The 20,227-nt window shown below is 26.0% G+C and overlaps 1 protein-coding gene across 1 annotated transcript in view; it reads left to right on the plus strand.

Annotated features, from left to right (window-relative positions):
• LOC117177170 (interferon-related developmental regulator 1) overlaps window positions 1–19,198 on the plus strand; it is a 47,491-nt gene extending 28,293 nt beyond the window's left edge. The window contains exons 6-10 of the mRNA XM_033367679.1: window positions 4,899–5,374; window positions 9,154–9,407; window positions 12,194–12,437; window positions 14,199–14,414; window positions 18,426–19,198. Coding sequence (XP_033223570.1) covers window positions 4,899–5,374; window positions 9,154–9,407; window positions 12,194–12,437; window positions 14,199–14,414; window positions 18,426–18,512 — 1,277 coding nt within the window. The 3' untranslated portion in view covers window positions 18,513–19,198. The remainder of the gene's footprint in view (window positions 1–4,898; window positions 5,375–9,153; window positions 9,408–12,193; window positions 12,438–14,198; window positions 14,415–18,425) is intronic.
• The last annotated feature ends 1,029 nt before the right edge of the window (window positions 19,199–20,227 follow it).

Consider the following 20,227-nt stretch of genomic DNA (forward strand, 5'->3'; position numbering starts at 1 on the left):
CTTTGTGATCTTGCTAGTTGAACATTTTTGTTTTAAAATCATCCACAATATTTTTCGAATGATGTTCTAATGATATAAATGTACAATCTCTTGTTTCCAAATTTAGCAACAGCTGAAAAAACATGCGTGTATATAATTTCCACTGCTAGTCGACAAGAATTTGCTGGAAATTATATTGAAAACAGGTCAATGCTTTGAAATTGATTTGACTTCCAGTTTTGAATTGCATTTTGTTTAAATGTTCTTTAAATGTTTCACAAATTTACCTGGAAAAAAATAGATAAATTTTTTTATTTTTAAGTTTATATACTTAAAAAGATTTCAAAAATTGTCAAAAAAATGATCAGTTTAAAAGATATTTAGCGGACTTAGAAGTTTATGCAGAATATTTGTTAAATTCTTAGAAAAATTCTAATCATTTTAAAAGATTTCGGAAAAATATAGAAGCCTTTTAAGAATTTCGAACAGTTTTAAGAAAGAACAAAAATTTCCTTGCAAATCATCGGAAAATTATTTTTTATTTTGAAAAATTAATTGTCAACGAAATTTTCAGTTGCATAAAAATTTCAAAACTTTAAGGAAATTTTTGAATTTCGAAAGGTTTCTTAAAATTTTTTTAAATAATTACAGTCAGCTTAAAACAGGTTTAAAAATTTTTCTATTGGTATATATTTCAAATTTTTTGTTTAAAACTTAACTGTTACATTTTGTATTGAAAATAGATGTTTTCTAGTCAAAAATTCATGTATTTTTTGTTAGAAAATTCAATTACATACTTGGTTGAAAATCATTTTCGTTCTTTGTTTCAAAATTCGTCTATTTTGTGGAAAATGTATCTATTCAACTGAAAATTAGAATGTTCGGGTTCAAATGAACTTTTTTTTTGTTAAAAATTGAAAATTTCGGGTTAAAAAATTAATCCATTTCGTAAAAAATTCGTCTCTTTTGATAAAAATGTATTCTTTATTATATAAATTCAACTGGTTCAAAAATAATATTTATGAATTGTAAGAGAAAAAAGTCTAGAGATATTAACATATAATTTATATATATTTATAATTTTTATATATTTATAATTTTTATACATTTATAATTTATTATTTTATTTTTTATCCCTAAAAGTTTAATTGAGTCCAAACTGGTTTCAATAATATCGCCAAGTATTTCTCTCGACCTTTATAAGAATTTTGAATTACTATATTGATTTCTAATGGCTAATATGTGCAACTCTCACCTTTATTTATTATAAAAACTTGTTTTTAATTTCTAGTTTTGAATCTCTGAATTCTAGTCTTTCTGTTTCATAAAAAAAGATATTTTGGAATCATTTCCATTGAAGCAAAATTTAGAAAGCTATATAATATCAATAATAAGAAAAATAGAAAACAATGAGTATAAATAGTATTAGGCAAGATATAGCGTTAAAAATTATTAACTTTAAACTACAGAAACCTGATAAGCTCTTAAAAGTCCAGAATATTCCATTACTCTTTATTCTGAAATATCTGCAGACCTTTATTTCAAGAAAATAGATAAGAAAAATGTAAATATTCTTACACATTCGTATATCTGGTCTTTGAAAACAAAGGTTTCAATACATACTATAAATTCAGTCTAAATAAGCTTAATTTAAATAACGTATGGTAATTAGCAAAGAAAAATTAACACTAATTCTTCAATTTAAAGATAACCTTGAGATCTTCCTCTGTTCTAATAATGGACCTTTCTTTTCCGCAAGAATTTCTCTTTTCTAAAATTTTTATGGTTTATTATTTAATTAAAAAAAAATATATATATATTTTCAGTATAGTATTTATATTTTCAGGTTTTTAAATCATTATTGTTTTTGGGTTAAGATAACAGAGCCAGGTGATATCAGAATTAATCAAAGATATGAAGTAACAACTGGTTTCATTTCATCTTATGTAATTCAACATTCACTTTCTGTGTTTTACTTGCTTTACTTTCGATACATAATTATTAGATACAGCGAAATTGAGTTCTTAATTGAACGATAGAAAGATCAGATTTTCTAATTCTGTTTATTTAACCTTTATTTTCTTATGTAGCTTAGTTTTTTTTAAAGATTCGTTTACAAGTTTGCAAAATATTGTAATGTTTCTTTCGGTCGAGTAATGGAAAATATTAATTACCAGAGTGACGCAAGTTGTTTTTTGTCGCAAATAACTTAGAAGTCGAAAAGTCTATTTGAATTAAATTTAAATTCTCCAAACTTAAAAATTCTGCACATTTCAATGCTTCGATTTTTAAACATTACCAAACCTTTTGAAATAAATAATAATTGTTACAGCATACTCAACAGTCAAAAATAGCTGTTTTCTGACTTTGAAATGTAATTCCATACAAACTCTTACTTCTTAAAATCTACTCTGCCTAAAGTGGGTCATTCCAGAATAGATCATCTGATAACCTTTGTGACTTGTTTTCCGACATTTTCAAGGACATATATTATTTAAATTAATATACAAAAGAATTTAATGATCTAGAAAATATTGCGACCTAAGATATATATGTTCACTACATACCTATGTTTTTTAATTTAAATATTGTTTTCAATATTAAAAAAGGGTATAAAATAAAATCCCTTCAATTCTTGGCATATTTTGGCCGTGGATTTCTCCCGGATTACTTGCCGAATATATCCCGAAAATTAATGAGTGAATGCAGATCTTTAAAGAATTTTACTTTAAAAATTGTACAACATTATTTTTCATTTTTATGTAATTTTGAAGTAATAGATGCATAATTAAACGCTTTTGTTCAATTACAAAACCTATTCAAATATTGTTTCAGTTTAAAATATTTCATTTTTTCACTCAGTCAATTGGCCATTTTTTAATTAATAAAAGAAACAATTTTATAATACTTATCAATATTTGTGTTTTCATTTCAAATGAGCAATTACAAATCAAATATTCAAAATTTGTGAGTGAAAGTGTTGAATTTCGATGTATAAATAACAACTGATTAAATATTAATACATAATTTAACTTCTAATTTCGAAAGTAGTTATTAAAAAAAAAGTAATCGTTCATTTTTAAAGGTTTTAACATCAAATTGCTTAAATTTTACGAAAATTAATCTATTTTAGTTGAGAATTCCACTATTTGGTTGGAGCTTAACTTTTTTTGGTGAAAATTCATATTTTTTGTATATAATTCAAATAGATTGTAGGAATTTTTTTGGCTTGAAATTTTAACAGTTTTGTACAACAATTGACCTTTTGGTCGTTGAAAATTAAACTTTTTTGTAGACAGTTCAACTTGAAAATGTAACATTTTTTTGATAAAAAATTTGTTTCATAACTGAACATTTTTCTTGGTTCAGAATTTAATTTCTTTGTTGACAATTCATTTCTTTTGGTAGAAATTAAATCTCGATAGTTACATTTTCAACTGCGTGGTTAAGCAATAATCTGTTTTGGTTTAGGATTCAACTATTTTTTTTTAGTTTTGTCTGTATTTGAATTCAACATTTTTTTAATTATTACAATATTTTTGGTTGAAATATCAGCTATTACACTTTTCGTTGAGAATTCATTTTTTTCGATTAAAAATTCAATTTTTTTTATTGGAATATAACTTCTTTAAATTTGAAAATGCATATCTTCATGTTCAAAATTCAACGGTTCGGAAGAGAAATCGTCTTTTTCACTTTAAACTTCAACAAATAAGTCGAAATTTCAATTATTTTATTGAAAAGTTAATTTTTTATTAAAATGGCGTATTTTCGTGTTAAAAATTCAATCTTTTTTGAAGAAAATCATATATTTAGTTTTAAATATCAACAAGTCGAAAATTTAACTGTTTGGTAGAAAATTAACTATTTTTTTATTTATTTTTTTTTAATTCATATTTTTGGGTTGAAAATCCAACTGGTTTCGTAGAAACTTTGTACTTTTGCCTTGAAATGTTTACAGTTTAGTATAAAATTGAGCTATTTGGTCAAAAATTAACTGTCTTGTTAAGAATTACCCTATTTTAGCGGAAAATTTATTTTCTTGGTTGAAAATTCAACTGTTTTGTAGAAAGCTCGTATTTTTAGCTTGAGAACTCAAAAAAATTTTTAATGAAATATTTTTTTGTTTTTTAATTAAAAAATCTTGTTTGTTTTAAATTTCAACTCTTAATGAACATTTATCTCTTTTGCTAGAAATTAAATCTCATGGTTAAGTTTTCTACTCTTTGATTAAAAAAGAATCTGTTTTTTGTTGAGAATTAAAATATTTTGTTTTAATCTCGTCTTTTTTTGTTTGAATTCAACTCTTTATGGCTTAATATTGAAATTTTTTGTTTGAAATATCAACTATTACATTTCTCAGCTTTATTTAAAAGAATTAATTTCCCTATTTTCGTGAAAAATCGACTTATTTCCCATGTTTTTGGAGAATTTTGGTCTGTAAAACCCGTTATTGATACAAAAGGTGTGCAGTCCTAAATTTAAAACATTATAGGCTCTGATTGTCCTTTTATAAATTAAAGATCATCGAAATTTAATTTTAAATAATTTAAAAGATCACCAGTGCTGTACATTTTAGATATATAGGCTGAAAAGATTGTTTATAAAAAACTTGTATAATTGTCGTATACTTATTCCTATAATTTAAAATTTTTCCGATTTTGTAATAAATTTAGTTAATTACAATTTAACCGTTCACAGATTTATAATGTTTTGAAGTCTGAAACTGTTTTAAAAAATGTGATTCTTAATATTTACTTGAATGGCTCCGAATTAGGAAATATTTTAACTCTAAAAATCTAGAAATCTCTGGAAAAATTCTGGAAGTGTCACAGAATTTATGTTCAGAATTTGAGTAGACACCCTAACTAGATTTCGAGACCGAATTTTCTCACCAATTTTGTATTAATTAATTCAAGGTCATCATGGCGGGAAGAGGGCAGAAACAACATCTGATGAGGAATCCATAAATGATGCGTGCAGCGAGACGAGTGGCCTGTCGGACCCTAATATACTGGATGAAATTAACGATAATGAGGTAGATGAACCTACCCAGCTAGATGCTTTTGAAGATAATCTGAAGGAAGCCATCGACGGATTAACACAAAAGAGCGCTAAGGGAAGAACTGGCTGCTTCCAGGCAATTGAGAAAATTTTCGCCACCAAGTATGTTCCTGATTTCGTTGAGGACAGAAAAATGACAATTTCAGATTCGGTTGAACGAGGGTTAAAAAAAGGCCGCGGCGAAGAACAATCAACTGCCGCAAGATTGAGTACACTACTTTGTGTTCAATTGGGAGCTTTTGACAGTGCCGAACTCGTTTGTAGGGATCTCAAATCCACCCTGACCTTCATTGCTAACGACAATTCCGCTTCCACGAATGCCAGATCTGAGGTAATTATAAACAAATATAATTCTACAAGTAAATCATCATTTTCAGGGTGTTTTTCAGGGCCATGGTCAATTCCGCCCCAGCTATCTGCGGTACGGTACCTTGGAAATCCCTTCTCAATTATTGAAATCAATTGAAAATTCCTCGGAATCTTTTAAAAAATCCTAAATTATTTGAAATGCCTTCAAATTGTTTAAGCCTAATAAAAATGACTTTTGAAACTTTTTAAATACCCTGAAACGTTTCAAACGCTTTGAAACTGTTTAAAGCTATGGAAACTTCTTTGGAATGTTTAAAAATACCTTGCAATATTTAATATCATTTGAAATCGCTTGAAATGACTGAAATATATTTAAAATTCCTTGAAATTTGAAAAAAGGCTATTCATAACTTCTAAATTAAATTAAAATACTTCCAAAAGTTTCAAAAGCATTCAAGAAAATTCAGATATAGGTATACCCGAATTCAATAGCGATTAACTCGTGGGTTTAATTATTGAAAGAAAAGTGGCTACAGTGATTTTTTCATTTCAAAGAGTAACTATAATGACTTTACATTAAAAAAGTGATTCGAGAAAAAAAGGATACTATTTAACAATTACTTAAAGTTTTTCTTATAGAAATTCTTGGACTTTTGAAATTCTTTTTCAAAATCCCTGACTTCGGCTGATCAATAAAATCCCCTGAGCTTTCCCTAATTCAAGCGGTATTTTTATTAAGTTCCATAAACAAATTGCATGATATTCATCATAGTATCCCAGGCGGAAAATTTATAGCGGAAAATATGATGTATAATTTTCATCTGTTTTATTAATTTCTTGTATAAAACAAAAATAAATTTTTTAACGGCAAACTATTAAAAGGGTAATGTTGTGCAATGTAATTGATTAAGCAATCAAAAAAATTTATTATGTTTGTTAATAAGTTTCAAAATTAGGCTAAGAATGAGACTATTCATACTTTTTCACATGGGAGTACAAAATTATGTTAGAATAGTTTTGAGAAACACCATTTTTTGAGAAATAAACCAAATTTATCATGTTAGTTTAATAAGTTTTCAAATCTAGCTAAAAGTTAGCTACAGAATTTCCCCAAAATAAGTCGGGTATCACATCAGTAAATTAAAGTTAGCGTGGTTGAATTTAGTAAAATATACTGAACATTTTCGCGTTAAATTTCACATAAACTAGATCATTTATTCTCAAATTTTTAATTCAAACATATCGTTGGAATCTTTTTCATTCGCAGATTTCGAATACTATATTTGTAAATGACCAAGTGCTACATTTTAAAGATAAATTTGTAAAAAAAATTTATTCATATTTTTTATTTGATAATTCAACTGTTTGCATAGAAAATTCGTCATTTTGTCCTGAAAGTTCTATAACTTAGTTTAAAAAAAAATGATTTGGGTTTATTAATATGAAATTGCATGCAAAAATGTAACTTTTTCCATTTTTGGTTGTAAATTGGTTTTTGTTGTTGAAATTTGTCCTATTTTTCTTTCTTGAAATATTTCCCCTTTTTTTTCTCGAATTACTTTTTAAATATAATATTTTTTATTTTAGATTCCAAGGAATTTTTCATAATTTGAGTCATTTAAAGCGATTCCCAAGGATATATAAGCATTATTAAAAGAATCAGAATTAATAATAAAATTATTAAGAATCTTTTTTAATTCACACGAAATGTTTCAGAGCTTTGAACTGTTGCGAAGGGTTTAAAATATTTAAAAGTATTTAAAAAGTTTTAAAGGAATTTTGATTGGGGTTAAATAATTTGAAGGTATTGTAAAGGATTTGAAAGAATGTAGGCTATTTTAAAGGATTAAAAGAAATTTTAAATTAATTTCTATAATTTAGAACGGATTTCAAAGTACATATCTTAAAGATTTTAGTGTATTTAAAAAAACTCCAAGGAATTTTTAAGAGGATTAAAAAATTTTAAGGGATTTCAAAAGATTTTAAAGGATTAAAAAATTTTTAAGTATCTTAAAAAATTCCGGAGCATTTTCAAGGCACTTCAAAATTTTAATGAATTTGAACGATTTTAAGGAATTTAAATTAAATTTCGTGGGGTTTTAAATTAGGTTCCCAGAATTTCGTATGATGTGGAACGATTTTAGGGTATTTTAAGATCCTAATGGATATTATAAGATTTCCGAAGATTTCTATAAATATTTCAGCAAATTTCGTGTAATTTTACGGGATTTTATAATATTGTAATGGATTTCCATAAAAATTGTTCACAAGAAATTTGAGATTTCGTAGATTTTCAAATATATCAAGGTATTACCAAAGATTTCAGTAATTTGGAAGAGATTTTCAAGATTTCATGATATTTTTGTTTAATCCCAAAGAATTTTTAAGAGCTTTAAAAAATCGCAAGGGATTCTAGAAGATTTTAAAGGATTTTAAATATCTTAGGGCATTTTCAAGGATTTGAGTGATTTCATGGGATTTAAATAAATTTACATGGCGTTTTAAATAATTTCCTAGAATTTATGAAGATATGACAATTTTATAGGACCTACACAGTTTTAGGGCATTAAAAAAATCGAAGGGATTTTATCAAACTTCCGAGGATTTCTATGATTTTAAAAGCTCTAAAGGTATTTTAATGCATTTTTCAGAATTTCAAAAGTTTCATGGTATTACCAACGATTTTAAAGAATTTTAAAGATTTCAGGATATTTTAAACGATTCCAAGAATTTGTCAATTGATTATATAATTTTGAAGAATTTCGAAGCATTAAAAAAATTCTGAGGCATTTTTGAGAGCTTTTAAAAATTTCAAGGGATTTCAATATATTTAAAAAGATTTTATATGTTTTCGGATATTTAAAAATATTCCAAAGCATTTTCAAAAAATTTCAAAATTTTGAGGGATTTTAACGATTTGAAGGAATTTCAATAAATTTTCATAGGTTTTATGTAGTGTCCTAGAATTTCTAAAGATCACAAAAAGATCACAAAAGATCACAAAATTTCAAAAATTTGGAAGGGATTTCAGAAAATTCGAAGATGCGATTTTAGAAGCTCTCAATATATTTTAATAAATTTTGCAGAATATCCGGAAATATCAGATTTTTTGTAATTTTACAAAATCTTTTAATATGTTAATAGATTTCAAAGAATTCATTTGTAAGTAGTGGGGGAAGTCGTAGGGGTTCAACGATTTGAAGAAAATGTCAAATATTTTTTCTAATTAATTTGAGTTAATTTGGAATTTACTTGAATTCTTCTAAATTCAATCGATTTTTTTTAATTTAATTATTTTTAAGTTTTTACGTAATTCATCTTGAAAGTCTTTTTAACTGGCCTTGAATTCTTAGGTATTTCATGAAATCCTTTCGAATTCCCTTGAATTTGTCTAATCTCATTTAAAACTAACTATTCAATGAATTTTTTCATATTTTTTAAGTACTTTCAATTCATTATTTTGATTTTGTTTTAATTCACCTTGATTTTTTATGAATTTTATCGACTTTTTCTCATTTCCATTCAATTTCTGTAAAATCACCTGACCTGAGAGTAATAAATTAAAGATTTATAAATATAAACTTAATTCATAACATTACTTAAATTTATATATATATATATATATTAAAAGTTTTACAAGATTAGAATTTTGCTCTTTAAATATTACCTGTCAGAAAAACGTTAAAGTTAGCCAGGGAATTATAAAAATAAAGTTTTGTGGCCATTCTGAGTTTAGTTGGTAAAAATAGAAATAGTTTTCTAGATTCTTAATAATTCTCGGAATTTATTTTTATTTTTTAGTGCTGCTGGGCTTTGAGCATGAATCAATTCTTCTCTGGGAATGATGAGTCTGACACGGTTGAAATAAATCAAGTACTGACGGCAATTTTTGCTGGTTCATATCTGAAAGGCAATGGTGCATTGGCAACTGTCTCGGCAGATATGGCAGCACTTCACGCAGCTGCAATTTCTTCCTGGACTTTGCTTTTGTCTGTGATGGCCCCATCTGATGTTTACAGAATTCTCGGAAGCAGCCAATCCAGAAATTTCATGCCGTAAGTATTTTAAATCCAAACATCGAGTGATATCCTATTCCCAGGCCTCGAGCTCACTATTTTGAGCGGCACTATTTTGCTACTAATTTGAAAAAATTCCACTAAAGGCAGTATTTTCTTACACAATTGTCCGCTAATGTCACTAATTCTTTGCTTTTCCTTTAAAAAAATCTATAAACCAATTATAAATTTTCGAAACAAAAAATTCTCAATATAAAATATAATTGTTCATATTTTAATGAGGGTAAGATTTTCATTTTAAAAAAAACTATTGTATAAAAAGGATGCATTTCTAACAAAATAGTAAATAAAGAAAAAAAATTATCCGAGATGTTGTATTTTTAAACAAAAACATGAGTTTTCCGCAAAACAGTTAAATAGTTAAGTTAGTAAACCAAAAAGATGAATTCTCAACACCTAACGATCATTTTCTGCCAAAAAAAAAACATGAATATTTAACCAAGCACATTTGTTTAGCCAAGCAGTTAAATTTATAGACCGAGAAGGTTACTTTATACCCAAAAAATACAAATTTTCAACAAGTAACGCAACTTCTCAACTAAGTAGTTTTCCCTAATTTTAAATTTATATTTTTTCGTATCGTAAGTTAGTTTACTTAATTTTTAAAATAAAAAAGATCAATTTTTAAAAAAATGGTGTAGTTAAATTTTTGTGTAAGAAAATTAATTTTTTATATAAAGAAATTAATTTTCTATGAAACAGTTTCATTTTGAATGAAATAGTTTAATTTTCGATCAAAAAGGATGAATTCTCAACAAATACATATTTTTTCACCAAATATGTGAATTTTTAACTAAGAAAATTAATTTTTTCACAAGAAAAAAACAATATTCAACCAAATAGTTGAATTCCTAAACTATAAAGATTAATTTCGATTTAAAAGTGGGATGGTTAAATTTGCATTTAAAAAATTCATCTTAAATGAAAAAAGAAATCTTCTGCAAAACCGTTGAATTTTAAACACAAAAATAGGGATTTTCCATACTAAACAGTTGAATTTTCAACCAAAAAATATTAAATTTTAACAAAAAAGATAATTTTCTCTCAAATAGTTCAATTTTAAGTTAAAAAATAATTTTTTTTACCCAAAAAATATATTTTCACGAAAATACGTAATATTTTAACCACATAGTTGAATTTTCTGTAGAAAAAGCTTATCTTGAATCCAAAAAATGAAGTTTCTACAAAAAAGTTCAATGTTCAACCAAAGAAATAAATCTTCTAATAAATCGAATTATCTTTAACCAAGGAATTGAATTTTCAACCTAAAAATATGAATTTTAATACCAATATAAGAGCTGCTATTGTAACCGAAATTGATTTCAATTTCAAATAAAACATTATTGAATTGATCAAAACGGATAAAATTTTAAGAAATTAGTTGAATCCTTAGCTTAAACATGAATTCTCAACAAAATATTTGAATTTGCAATAAGGAAAATCAATTTTCCATACAAAAAAAAAGACTAATTTTCACGAAACCGCATAAATTTTCAACTAAATAGTTTAAGTTTAAGCTATGGCTGTGATGTTGTCCAAATTTTATTTGAATAATTTTGTAATTTATATTTGTTTCGTTACTTACATTTTTTACTCATTGATATTTTAATTTTGAAATTATAAATTTTTAAACAAAAAATGGAGTAATTATGTTTTCAATAAAGGAATGAATTTTCAAACAATAAAATGAATTTTCTGTAGATTAGATTACTTTTTTACGAAATAATTGAATGTTCTAGAAAATTGTCGATTGTATTTAGCTGAATATTTTAACAATGGATGCGATGTTAGTCCAAATTTTATTTGATTAAGTTTTAGTGTATATTATTTTTCGTTTTAAAAATTGTTTAATTAATGATTTTTCAACGATAATGGTAATATTTGATATTTAAAGAAATCAATTTAAACTAAAAACAACAGTTGTATTTAACCAACAAATGCGAATTTTTGACCAAATACTTCAATCCTTAATTTAAAAAATTAATTTCAAACCAAAAAGACCAATTCTCAATAAAATATATGTAAATTAAAAAAATTAATGAACATACTTAAATATTATTTAAAAAAAATTTGAATTTTCAACCGAAGGGAATGAACTTCCAAACAGAAATATGTTTTTTGTATTTTTTTTTAATGGGAAAAAGAAAAAAGGGGAAAAATTGGCAAGTCTGCGATAAGTAAATAGGAATTTTGATCATCTTATAGACTAAAGAAAAAACATTTTAAAACTTTACAAATATTAGACTATAAAACTGGTAATTATGCTTGAAAAATAAAGTTAATTTCCCATTGCACACTCATTTCGGACTATACACTTCTAATTTCGAACTACACAAATTGTGTCAGAGTACGCAACATTTTAGGCCCTGAAGAAGTGATAAAATTTTACAGTTGTAAAAGTAAATGCCGAACAGTTATTACGACATAAATAGTACATGATATTAGTAAATTTTCAATCTTCTCACAAAATTTATCATTCTCTCAACTACTAATAAAAAAATGTAATTAAAAGTTATTAATAAAAATTTGAGTACTAGAATTTAACAAACAAATTGAAAATCGTATAATAATTTTTCAAACAAAATACTTGATAAATATTGTGATGCTATTTTGAGACTATTTTTTAAAATGTTTGGCACTATTTATATTATTTTTGTTCTCTAAAGTGAGTCTGAGACCTTATTATCTTCAATATAACAAAAGATATGTTAATAAGTTGTTGTTTTTTTGCAATAAAGCTAAATTTAGAATAAAATAATTTTTAGGTCCTTGAACCGATTGCGAGAGTTGCTGCAATCTCCACATCTAGATGTGCGTCTCTCAGCCGGAGAAGCATTGGCGGTGATATTTGAACTTGGTCGCGACTACTGTGATGATTACGAACAAGAGTGGGCTCTAGATCTTGTTGACATACTTAAGGATTTAGCGACAGATTCCAACAAATATAGAGCGAAGAAAGATCGTAAACAACAACGTGCCAGCTTTAGAGACATTTTGCGATATGTTGAGGTAAATAGCGTTAATCACATGCCTCGGAAGTACCCAGGGTGGCCGTTGGACCGGAAAATTGGAAATTTTATGAGACTGAGGGGAAAAAAACGGGAAATGAGAATGAATTTATTTTTTGATCGGGAATTTTACAAATTAAAAAAATATATGCCCAACTTTGATTTCAACCGCTTTTGAAATAATTTGTTAAATTGCTATCTTTTTCAATTATGATGCAATTCAGTTTAGAATGCTTAATTCGAAAATCTATCACTTTAAAAAAATTGCATTGTAGATTTTAATTTTTAAGCTTACATTTTAATTAAAAGAATGTTAAAATGCAGTTTTAAAGACTTAAACAATTAAGAATCAGAAGTGTCTGAAAACGAAGATTTTAGATAAAAAATATTGTTAGCTAATCAACTGTGAATATAAATTAATTATGTTTAAAATGAAACTGTACTTTTAGGATTAAAAACCTGAAAAAGTCATGAAATAAAAAAAAAGTGTTTAATAAACCTGGAAAAGTCATATAATTCGAAAAAATTACTGGAACTTTTTTAATCGTCTCTATTTCAAAGTCTTAATAATTTCGTATTTTATAGAGAATTCTATATTTAAAAATTGAAAAAGAAAACCTGAGGAAAACGTAAATATAACAGAAAGTGTAAGAATTAAATTAAAAGAAATGGAAGATTCAATAAGAAAAGCAAAAAAAAAACAGGAAGATGTTGAAGAAAAAATTCGTAAAATGATTAAATTTTGATAAATTTGATTGTAAACAATTTTCTTAGTTCTTGCGATCTGAAAGTTATATTTTAACTTTGTTAAAAAGTTCAGTCTTTTTAGATTAGTATTATTTTCAAATTTAATCCTAATCTTTGCACAAATAATTCGATTATAATTGTTCTTAAAGAAATTAACAAAAATAATATGGTTATGATTACAGAATACTTTTTTTTCACTGATACAAATATGTTCAAAATAATTTTTTTGTTGTTTCAAGAAAATTAATCTTCTAGGTTGAAAGTTTAACTTTTTGTTTCAAAATTAACTTCGGTGTTTGGAAATTTATGTTGCTCTCAGATGATTTCAAAGAATGACAAGATTTTAGTGATTTTATTTTAAATTTCAAACAATTAAAAATAATATAGTGTACTTGAAAATGTATCTGCGGAATTTCATGAAAATTTTTTGATTTCATAAGATTTCAGAAGATTTAAAAAATTAGAAGATTGCAAGAAACTGTTACGGCATTTGCAAAATTTCAAAAAATTTTACAATATTTGAGGGATTAATAGAATTTCAAAAGGAATTAAAAGATTCTATAAAATTTTAAGGAATTTCTATAGATTTCAAGGGAGTTTAAAAAAATTTGGGAGTGTTCCAGTCATTACAAAGCATTTTAACGAATTTTGAAAGTTATAACAGGTTTAAGGATTTTTTATGGGGTTTTAATATGTTTTTATGAGATTACTAGGGATTTCACAATTATAGGTCGAATATCAATGATTATTTCAAAGATTTTAAGGGATTCAAAAAGATTTAAGAGTTCCAGGAATTTTCAGAGTATCTCAACAGATTTCAAAGCTTTTTGGGCATTTTAAGTTTCGAAAAAAATTTCCCCTTGATGTAATTTAAAAAAAATTGCATAGCTCTATTCTCCACCCTATTTTCTTAAATTGATGTTATAATTAATCCTATTTTGAATTTTTGAATGGAGTCCGAGCACTATTGTTTTCAGACAGCATCTAATTTCGCTTTTCCTCTGCTTTTTTACAGGAAGACATTATACCGGAAATGCAAATCAGATTTGGCAGGGAAGTTTTGTGTCTAGAAGGTTGGTGCGCTCGAACTCAATACAACGCGTGCTGCAGACTCCTCGGTCCTGGAATTAATATTCAGCTCTCGGAAAACCATCTTTTGAGGGAAATTTTTCACCTTGGGAATCGAGTCTTACCTATGGATCCAAACCAGAAGACCTCTAAGCTGGAAAAGGTAAGATTTTTTCGTAAATTGGAAAGACAAGTTTCGCAGCGCATAGAGAGCTTATTTTTTTCACGAAAAATGGGGAGAATAGTTAAGATTTTTTTAAATTGGATTTACTTTAGGTCGTTAAAAATCCATTTACGGCGATATAAAAAGTCTGAGTAAACATAAAATTACTTAAGTAAAGATTTTTTTAAATGTTTCAAAACGTTCTCGTAATTAAGAATATTTCCTCTTCAAAAAATTCCTTCATTAGTAATTAAAACGTGATACTTATAATTATGATGAAATAGTTCTGTCCAAGATTTTGAAATATAAAAAGTTGTAGACATTTTTAAACTTAAATCGCTTGAAATTCTTTCGAGTCTTTTAAAATAACTTAAAATCTTTGAAATCCTTTGAAAATTCGTCAAATTCATTTATATTTCTTGAAACTATTGAAATTCGTACAAAATCTCTTGAAATAAAATTGATTTATTCCCCAAAGGTCTCTATTTAAAAATCAATAAGACATTTTTAAATATTAAGCGTTCTACAGTTTTATTAAATGAAATATCTTGAAATTTTTTGTAATCTTTTAAAATAACTTTCAATCCTTTGAAATTTGCATATGCCCCTTATAACCTTTGAAACTGTTGAAATCCATAGACATTTCTTCGAATAAAATTTAATTTATTCCCTAAAGTTATCTGTAAATTTATTAAAATCCTTTGAAGTCTTGGGAAATAGTAAAAACTCGTTAAAATATACCAAAATAATTTGAAATTTCATGAATATAAATTAAATTAAAATTATAAATGAAATGTATCTAAAAAAAGGTTTAAATAAAATGCACACGTGCATTTACGCAATTGAAAACAACTATTGTAAAAATCTATAGGAGAAAAATTTTTAATTTCTACAAATTTGTGAAACCCAAAGTCTCTTGATTTTTTTGAGAATCTTTTTAAATAACTTAAAATTTTATAATCCTTTAAAATTTATCGAATTCTTTCGTATCCCTTGAAACTGTTGAAATCCAAACAAATCTTTTGAAATAAAATTAGATTTGTTCCCTGAGATATAAATGAAATTAAAATTCATTAAATATATGTGAACAATTTGCAAACAAAATGCACGCGCGCAACGCGTGCATTCACGCCTCTTGCAATTTTATTTTTCTTATAATAAAAGCACTTTTCATTTAAAAATCCATAAAAAATTTTTAAATATTAAGAGATCTAAAATTTTTTGAAATGAAATCGCTTTCAGTTCTTTTTTTTTTAATAACTTATAATCTTTAATGTCCGTTGAAATATTTGGCTATATCCTTCATGTCCCTTGAAATTATTAACATCCGTAGAAATCCCGTAAACATGCATTATATAGGTATGTTGAAATAATTTCAAATTCCATGATTATAAATTGAATTACTTCATTTAAGAAAAAGTAAGAGCAAGAAGATTTTTTTTTAATTTTGAACAATCTTTACATTAATTTAAATATTGTGCCGAATCTATATTTGAGGGAAAATATTGAATATCTACTGAATATAGGAAAAAAATACTTTAGCTTAACATTTTTATTTAAATCCTAAATATTTTAGTTTGAAATTAATCAAATTAAAAAAAGTTGAATCATAATAGATAATTCTCTAAATTAAAATTTTAAAAAACTTTCACTAGTCGGGGTAGCATATTCTAGTTTTGAATATAATTATTTTGTAGATTTAAAACGAATAATTGTATTTTCAAATATCATACATTTAAAGAGAAAAGGAAGAAAGGAGACATTTTTCTAGCAAAGGGAAAAAGGGAGAATTTGAAGGAAAAAAAAAGGAAATACAGCGGAATATGTGAAAGACTTTGGAAACGTGAAAAAAATTACTTCCAGGCCTCAGATACACAACATTATTGACACTATTTGAAACTTTTTTTTTGAGCGATGAGACTATTTTGCTACTATTTTGAAAAAAATGACATTAAAGACACACTATTTTATCACAATTGTTACAAATTGTCTCAATGGTTGAGTGTAGGACCAAAAAGATAAATTCTTAACAAATTACATAGATTTTCCACAAAATAGTGGAATTCTCTACCAAATCGTTGATTTTTTAAGCCAAACAGACGATTTCTCTACAAAACAGTTGAATTTTCAACCTGAAAATACTAATTTCCATAAAAAAAATGTAATAGCTGATATTTAAACTAAAATAAGATTTTGATTTTTAACAATAAACTGTTTATTATAATCAAAAAATACAAATTTTCAACCAAACACTTGTATCCTCAACTGAAACAGATTCATTTTCAACTATATCGTTGGATTTCTAACAACGAAATTAATTTTGTACCATAAATGACGAATTTTCAACAAATTACATGAATTTTTAACTAAATATTTTAAATAATGGATGTTATATTAGTCTAAATTTTATTTAAATACTTTTTTTCGTCTAAATTTTTTAAACTAAATAGTTAACCATTTTTTTTAAATTACATAGATCTTTCACAAAATAGTGGAATTCTCTACCAAATAGCAGAATTTGCAAGCCAAAATGACAGCATTCTTCATAAAACAGTTGGATTTTCAACCGGAGAATATAATAAATATTCAACAATGCAATTAAGTTACAATCAATCGGTTGAATTTTCAACAAAATATTTCATTTTGCAGTTTAATAAAATAATCGATAACCAGAGAAATTATAACTTTTAATAACGCAGTTCAATTTTCAATTTAAAAAGATGAGCTCGAACGAAAAATGTACTAGTTGATATTTCAACAAAGAAGGTTTTAATTTAAAATTTAAAAAAACAACAGTTGAATTTAACTGAAAAAGATTAATTTTCTACTAAATACTTGAATCCTCAAGTAAAAAAGATAAAATTTTCAACCAAAATAGTGCATTAGCAATGAAAAAAATTATTTTCTACTAAGTAAAAAAACTAGTTTTGTACAAAATATTTCAATTCTCAGCCAAATAGTTACATTTTCTACCAAATTGTTTAATTTTTGAGCCGAAAATACGAATTTTCTGCAAAGCAGTTGAATCTTCAACCAGAGAATGTAAATTTTCAACAAATAATTTAATTTTCAAATGAAATAGATCAATTTTTTGCCAGGCAGTTGCATTTTTATCCAAAAAGCTGACATTTCTACAGAAAGAAATACATTTTTGAACCAAAAAATTAATTGTAAAGAAAATATTTACATTTTCAATTTTAAACAAAATTTGGTTTGTCAAGAAAGAAAGAAAATTTCAATCATATTTTTGAATTTTCTACAAAATAATTCAATCTTGATCGAGGCAATAACATTTTTAAATAAAAAATAAATCATTAACGAAAAGTTTAATATTGAACATTTCAATCGAGAGGAATGAATTTGCAACCAAAAATAGTTGGGTTTTTTTAACGGGTTCTTTTAACCCTCAAAGTGCATACATGGTAAAAATCACGTCAAAGTGCATCGTGGGTGTTCCAGACCCCAGCGTATTTAATCATGTATTGTTTAACCCCTATTGAATATTTTGTCACAATAAAATTATCGGGTATAGTTTAAGGTATCTTTTATAAGGCAGAGTTGATTTTATAACCGTTTTTTTTCTGTTTGTTAAGAAAATTATTGAATTAAGTGAAAAAATGCCTGAAAATGTATGACTTCACTTTTGAAATAGTGTAATTTCATTTTTAAAAATATTGCAACATGGGTGCTTTCAAACAAAATATTTATTTGCACAGTTGAAAAGTCAATTTTATGATAAAATTCTGAATTTCAGTTGCTTGGGTTGTCTGACACCCACAGTGCACTTTAAGGGTTAATTCAGTTAGCATTGAAATGGAAAAAAGGTGGATAAATGAGAGTTTTTATAATTTATAGACACTATTTTTATAAAAATATTTTGACGTTATTTTTTTTAAATTTTCTGACACTATTTACAATATTTTTGATCTCTAAAGTGCGTCCGAGGTCTGCTCTTCCAACTTACGTGACTCTAAATGTTTCTAAGGACTAATAAATAAATTCCTTTTTCAGACTCTGATGAATGCAGCAGCCTTTAAGGCAAGGACTCTCATTCGAAGCAAAAACCGCGACAAGCGTTCAATAGCTTTGTCGATGTAACTTTTCTCACCTTACTCGTTAGATAATTGACTAAAATAAGAAATTATCGGCTGTCTTGTATCTTTAATTTATTGTAACAATCATCAGGTAATGAGAGAATTACCTTATCAGAATGGAAAAAAATACAAACTGTATATACATAGTCAATAAGACAATAGTGCAGAATGCTTGGGTAAGATTCGCAGAATACTTGCCCCGAAATTATTGTAGCCTTTAATACTTTTGCTAATCGAGATACATTGTACGTGCCTAAATTATTTATTGTATATACATGATTTTACTTGTTGACTGCATATTTTAGATAAACAAATTCTGTTTTTGTTAAGTGATCGCAAGTAGCACTATTAGGTTTCCCTCTGTGGAAAATTACATTTTTTATGATGACGTTTTTTTAAAAAAAAAAAGGTGCAGTATTTCATAATTTGGACGAAGGCAAGACAAGCATTTATGAGTAGTGGGTATCTAAATACAATAAAATACGTGTAATTTATTATCGTATTCCGCTTCACAATCGAATATACTTTACTAATTTGTGTATCTACTTCTGTAAAAATTTGTTGGAAATTGAGTGTTTATGACCAATTAAACACATGATTCCTCGCTGGTTTAAGGGGCGTTGTTTTATTTGTTGATTTTTCATGTGTAGATTAAGTGGAATTTAATAAAGAAGATTTACATCACAAGTATAAAACAGGGTTTATTTCATTGGAAAATAACAATCGAAGATGTAATTTTATAAATTAAGGTCCTCCTTCTAAAGGTGTGACGTATTTTTTTAACGGCTACTACGGAATAAATCAACATTTCATTCTCATAGAAGTTTATTAAATTTAAAACAACTAAGTTTTTAAACAACTTGAATAAATACATCATTTGTATAATTTTTTTAATCTTCAGACACAAAAGATGAATTTTAAAAACAACAAGAACTTTTACAAAGCAATGTAATTTTCAGCACGAAAGTAATTTCTTAACCAAACAGTTAAATTTTCTATCAAAGTTTTATAACTTTAATACTTTATGTATATTATAATATTTATTCTGGTACATATAATTAATATTTTCAAGTCATAAAAGTTAAATTTTCTACAAAACAGTTTAATTGCCAAATAAAAAGGTAATTTGCAACCACGTAGTTGGGTCTTCAACCAAAATAGTTGATTTTTCAACCGAAATAGTTATATGTTGAACCCAAAAAAATGTTCTGCAAAAAATTTTGAGTTTTTAACCCAAAATTGTCTGACTCTTACAAAAAAGGTAATTTTCACAAAATAGTTGAATTTTCATCAAAATAGTCTAATTTTCAGTCAGTGGGTTTTCAACTAAAATAGCTCAATTTTCTACAAAACAATTGAATTTTTAAAACGAAAATATGAATTTTCAACAAAGCAATTAAATTTTCAACCCGAAAATATGAATTTAAAAAAGGGTAATTTATAACCAAATAGTTCGAATTTAAAGCTAAACAAGTTTTTTCTACAAACAATTGAATCTACTACCCCAAAATGTTGAATTTTTAAACCAAACAGACATGAGAACGCAAACGCATCTTAGTCTACTTAACTTTTACTTTACCATTACTTGCAATTTTTACGCTTCTAATCTAAGCTTCTTCCGTTTCCTTTTTTTTCACTTTTTTTATACCTTTTTTCACGTGCATTCTTTCATTCTCTCTCATTCGCTCCTCTAGCACCCTCCAACTCCTTCATCCATTC

This window comes from Belonocnema kinseyi, chromosome 7 (genome assembly GCF_010883055.1).
Source record: "Belonocnema kinseyi isolate 2016_QV_RU_SX_M_011 chromosome 7, B_treatae_v1, whole genome shotgun sequence".
In the NCBI taxonomy this organism is placed as follows: domain Eukaryota; kingdom Metazoa; phylum Arthropoda; class Insecta; order Hymenoptera; family Cynipidae; genus Belonocnema; species Belonocnema kinseyi.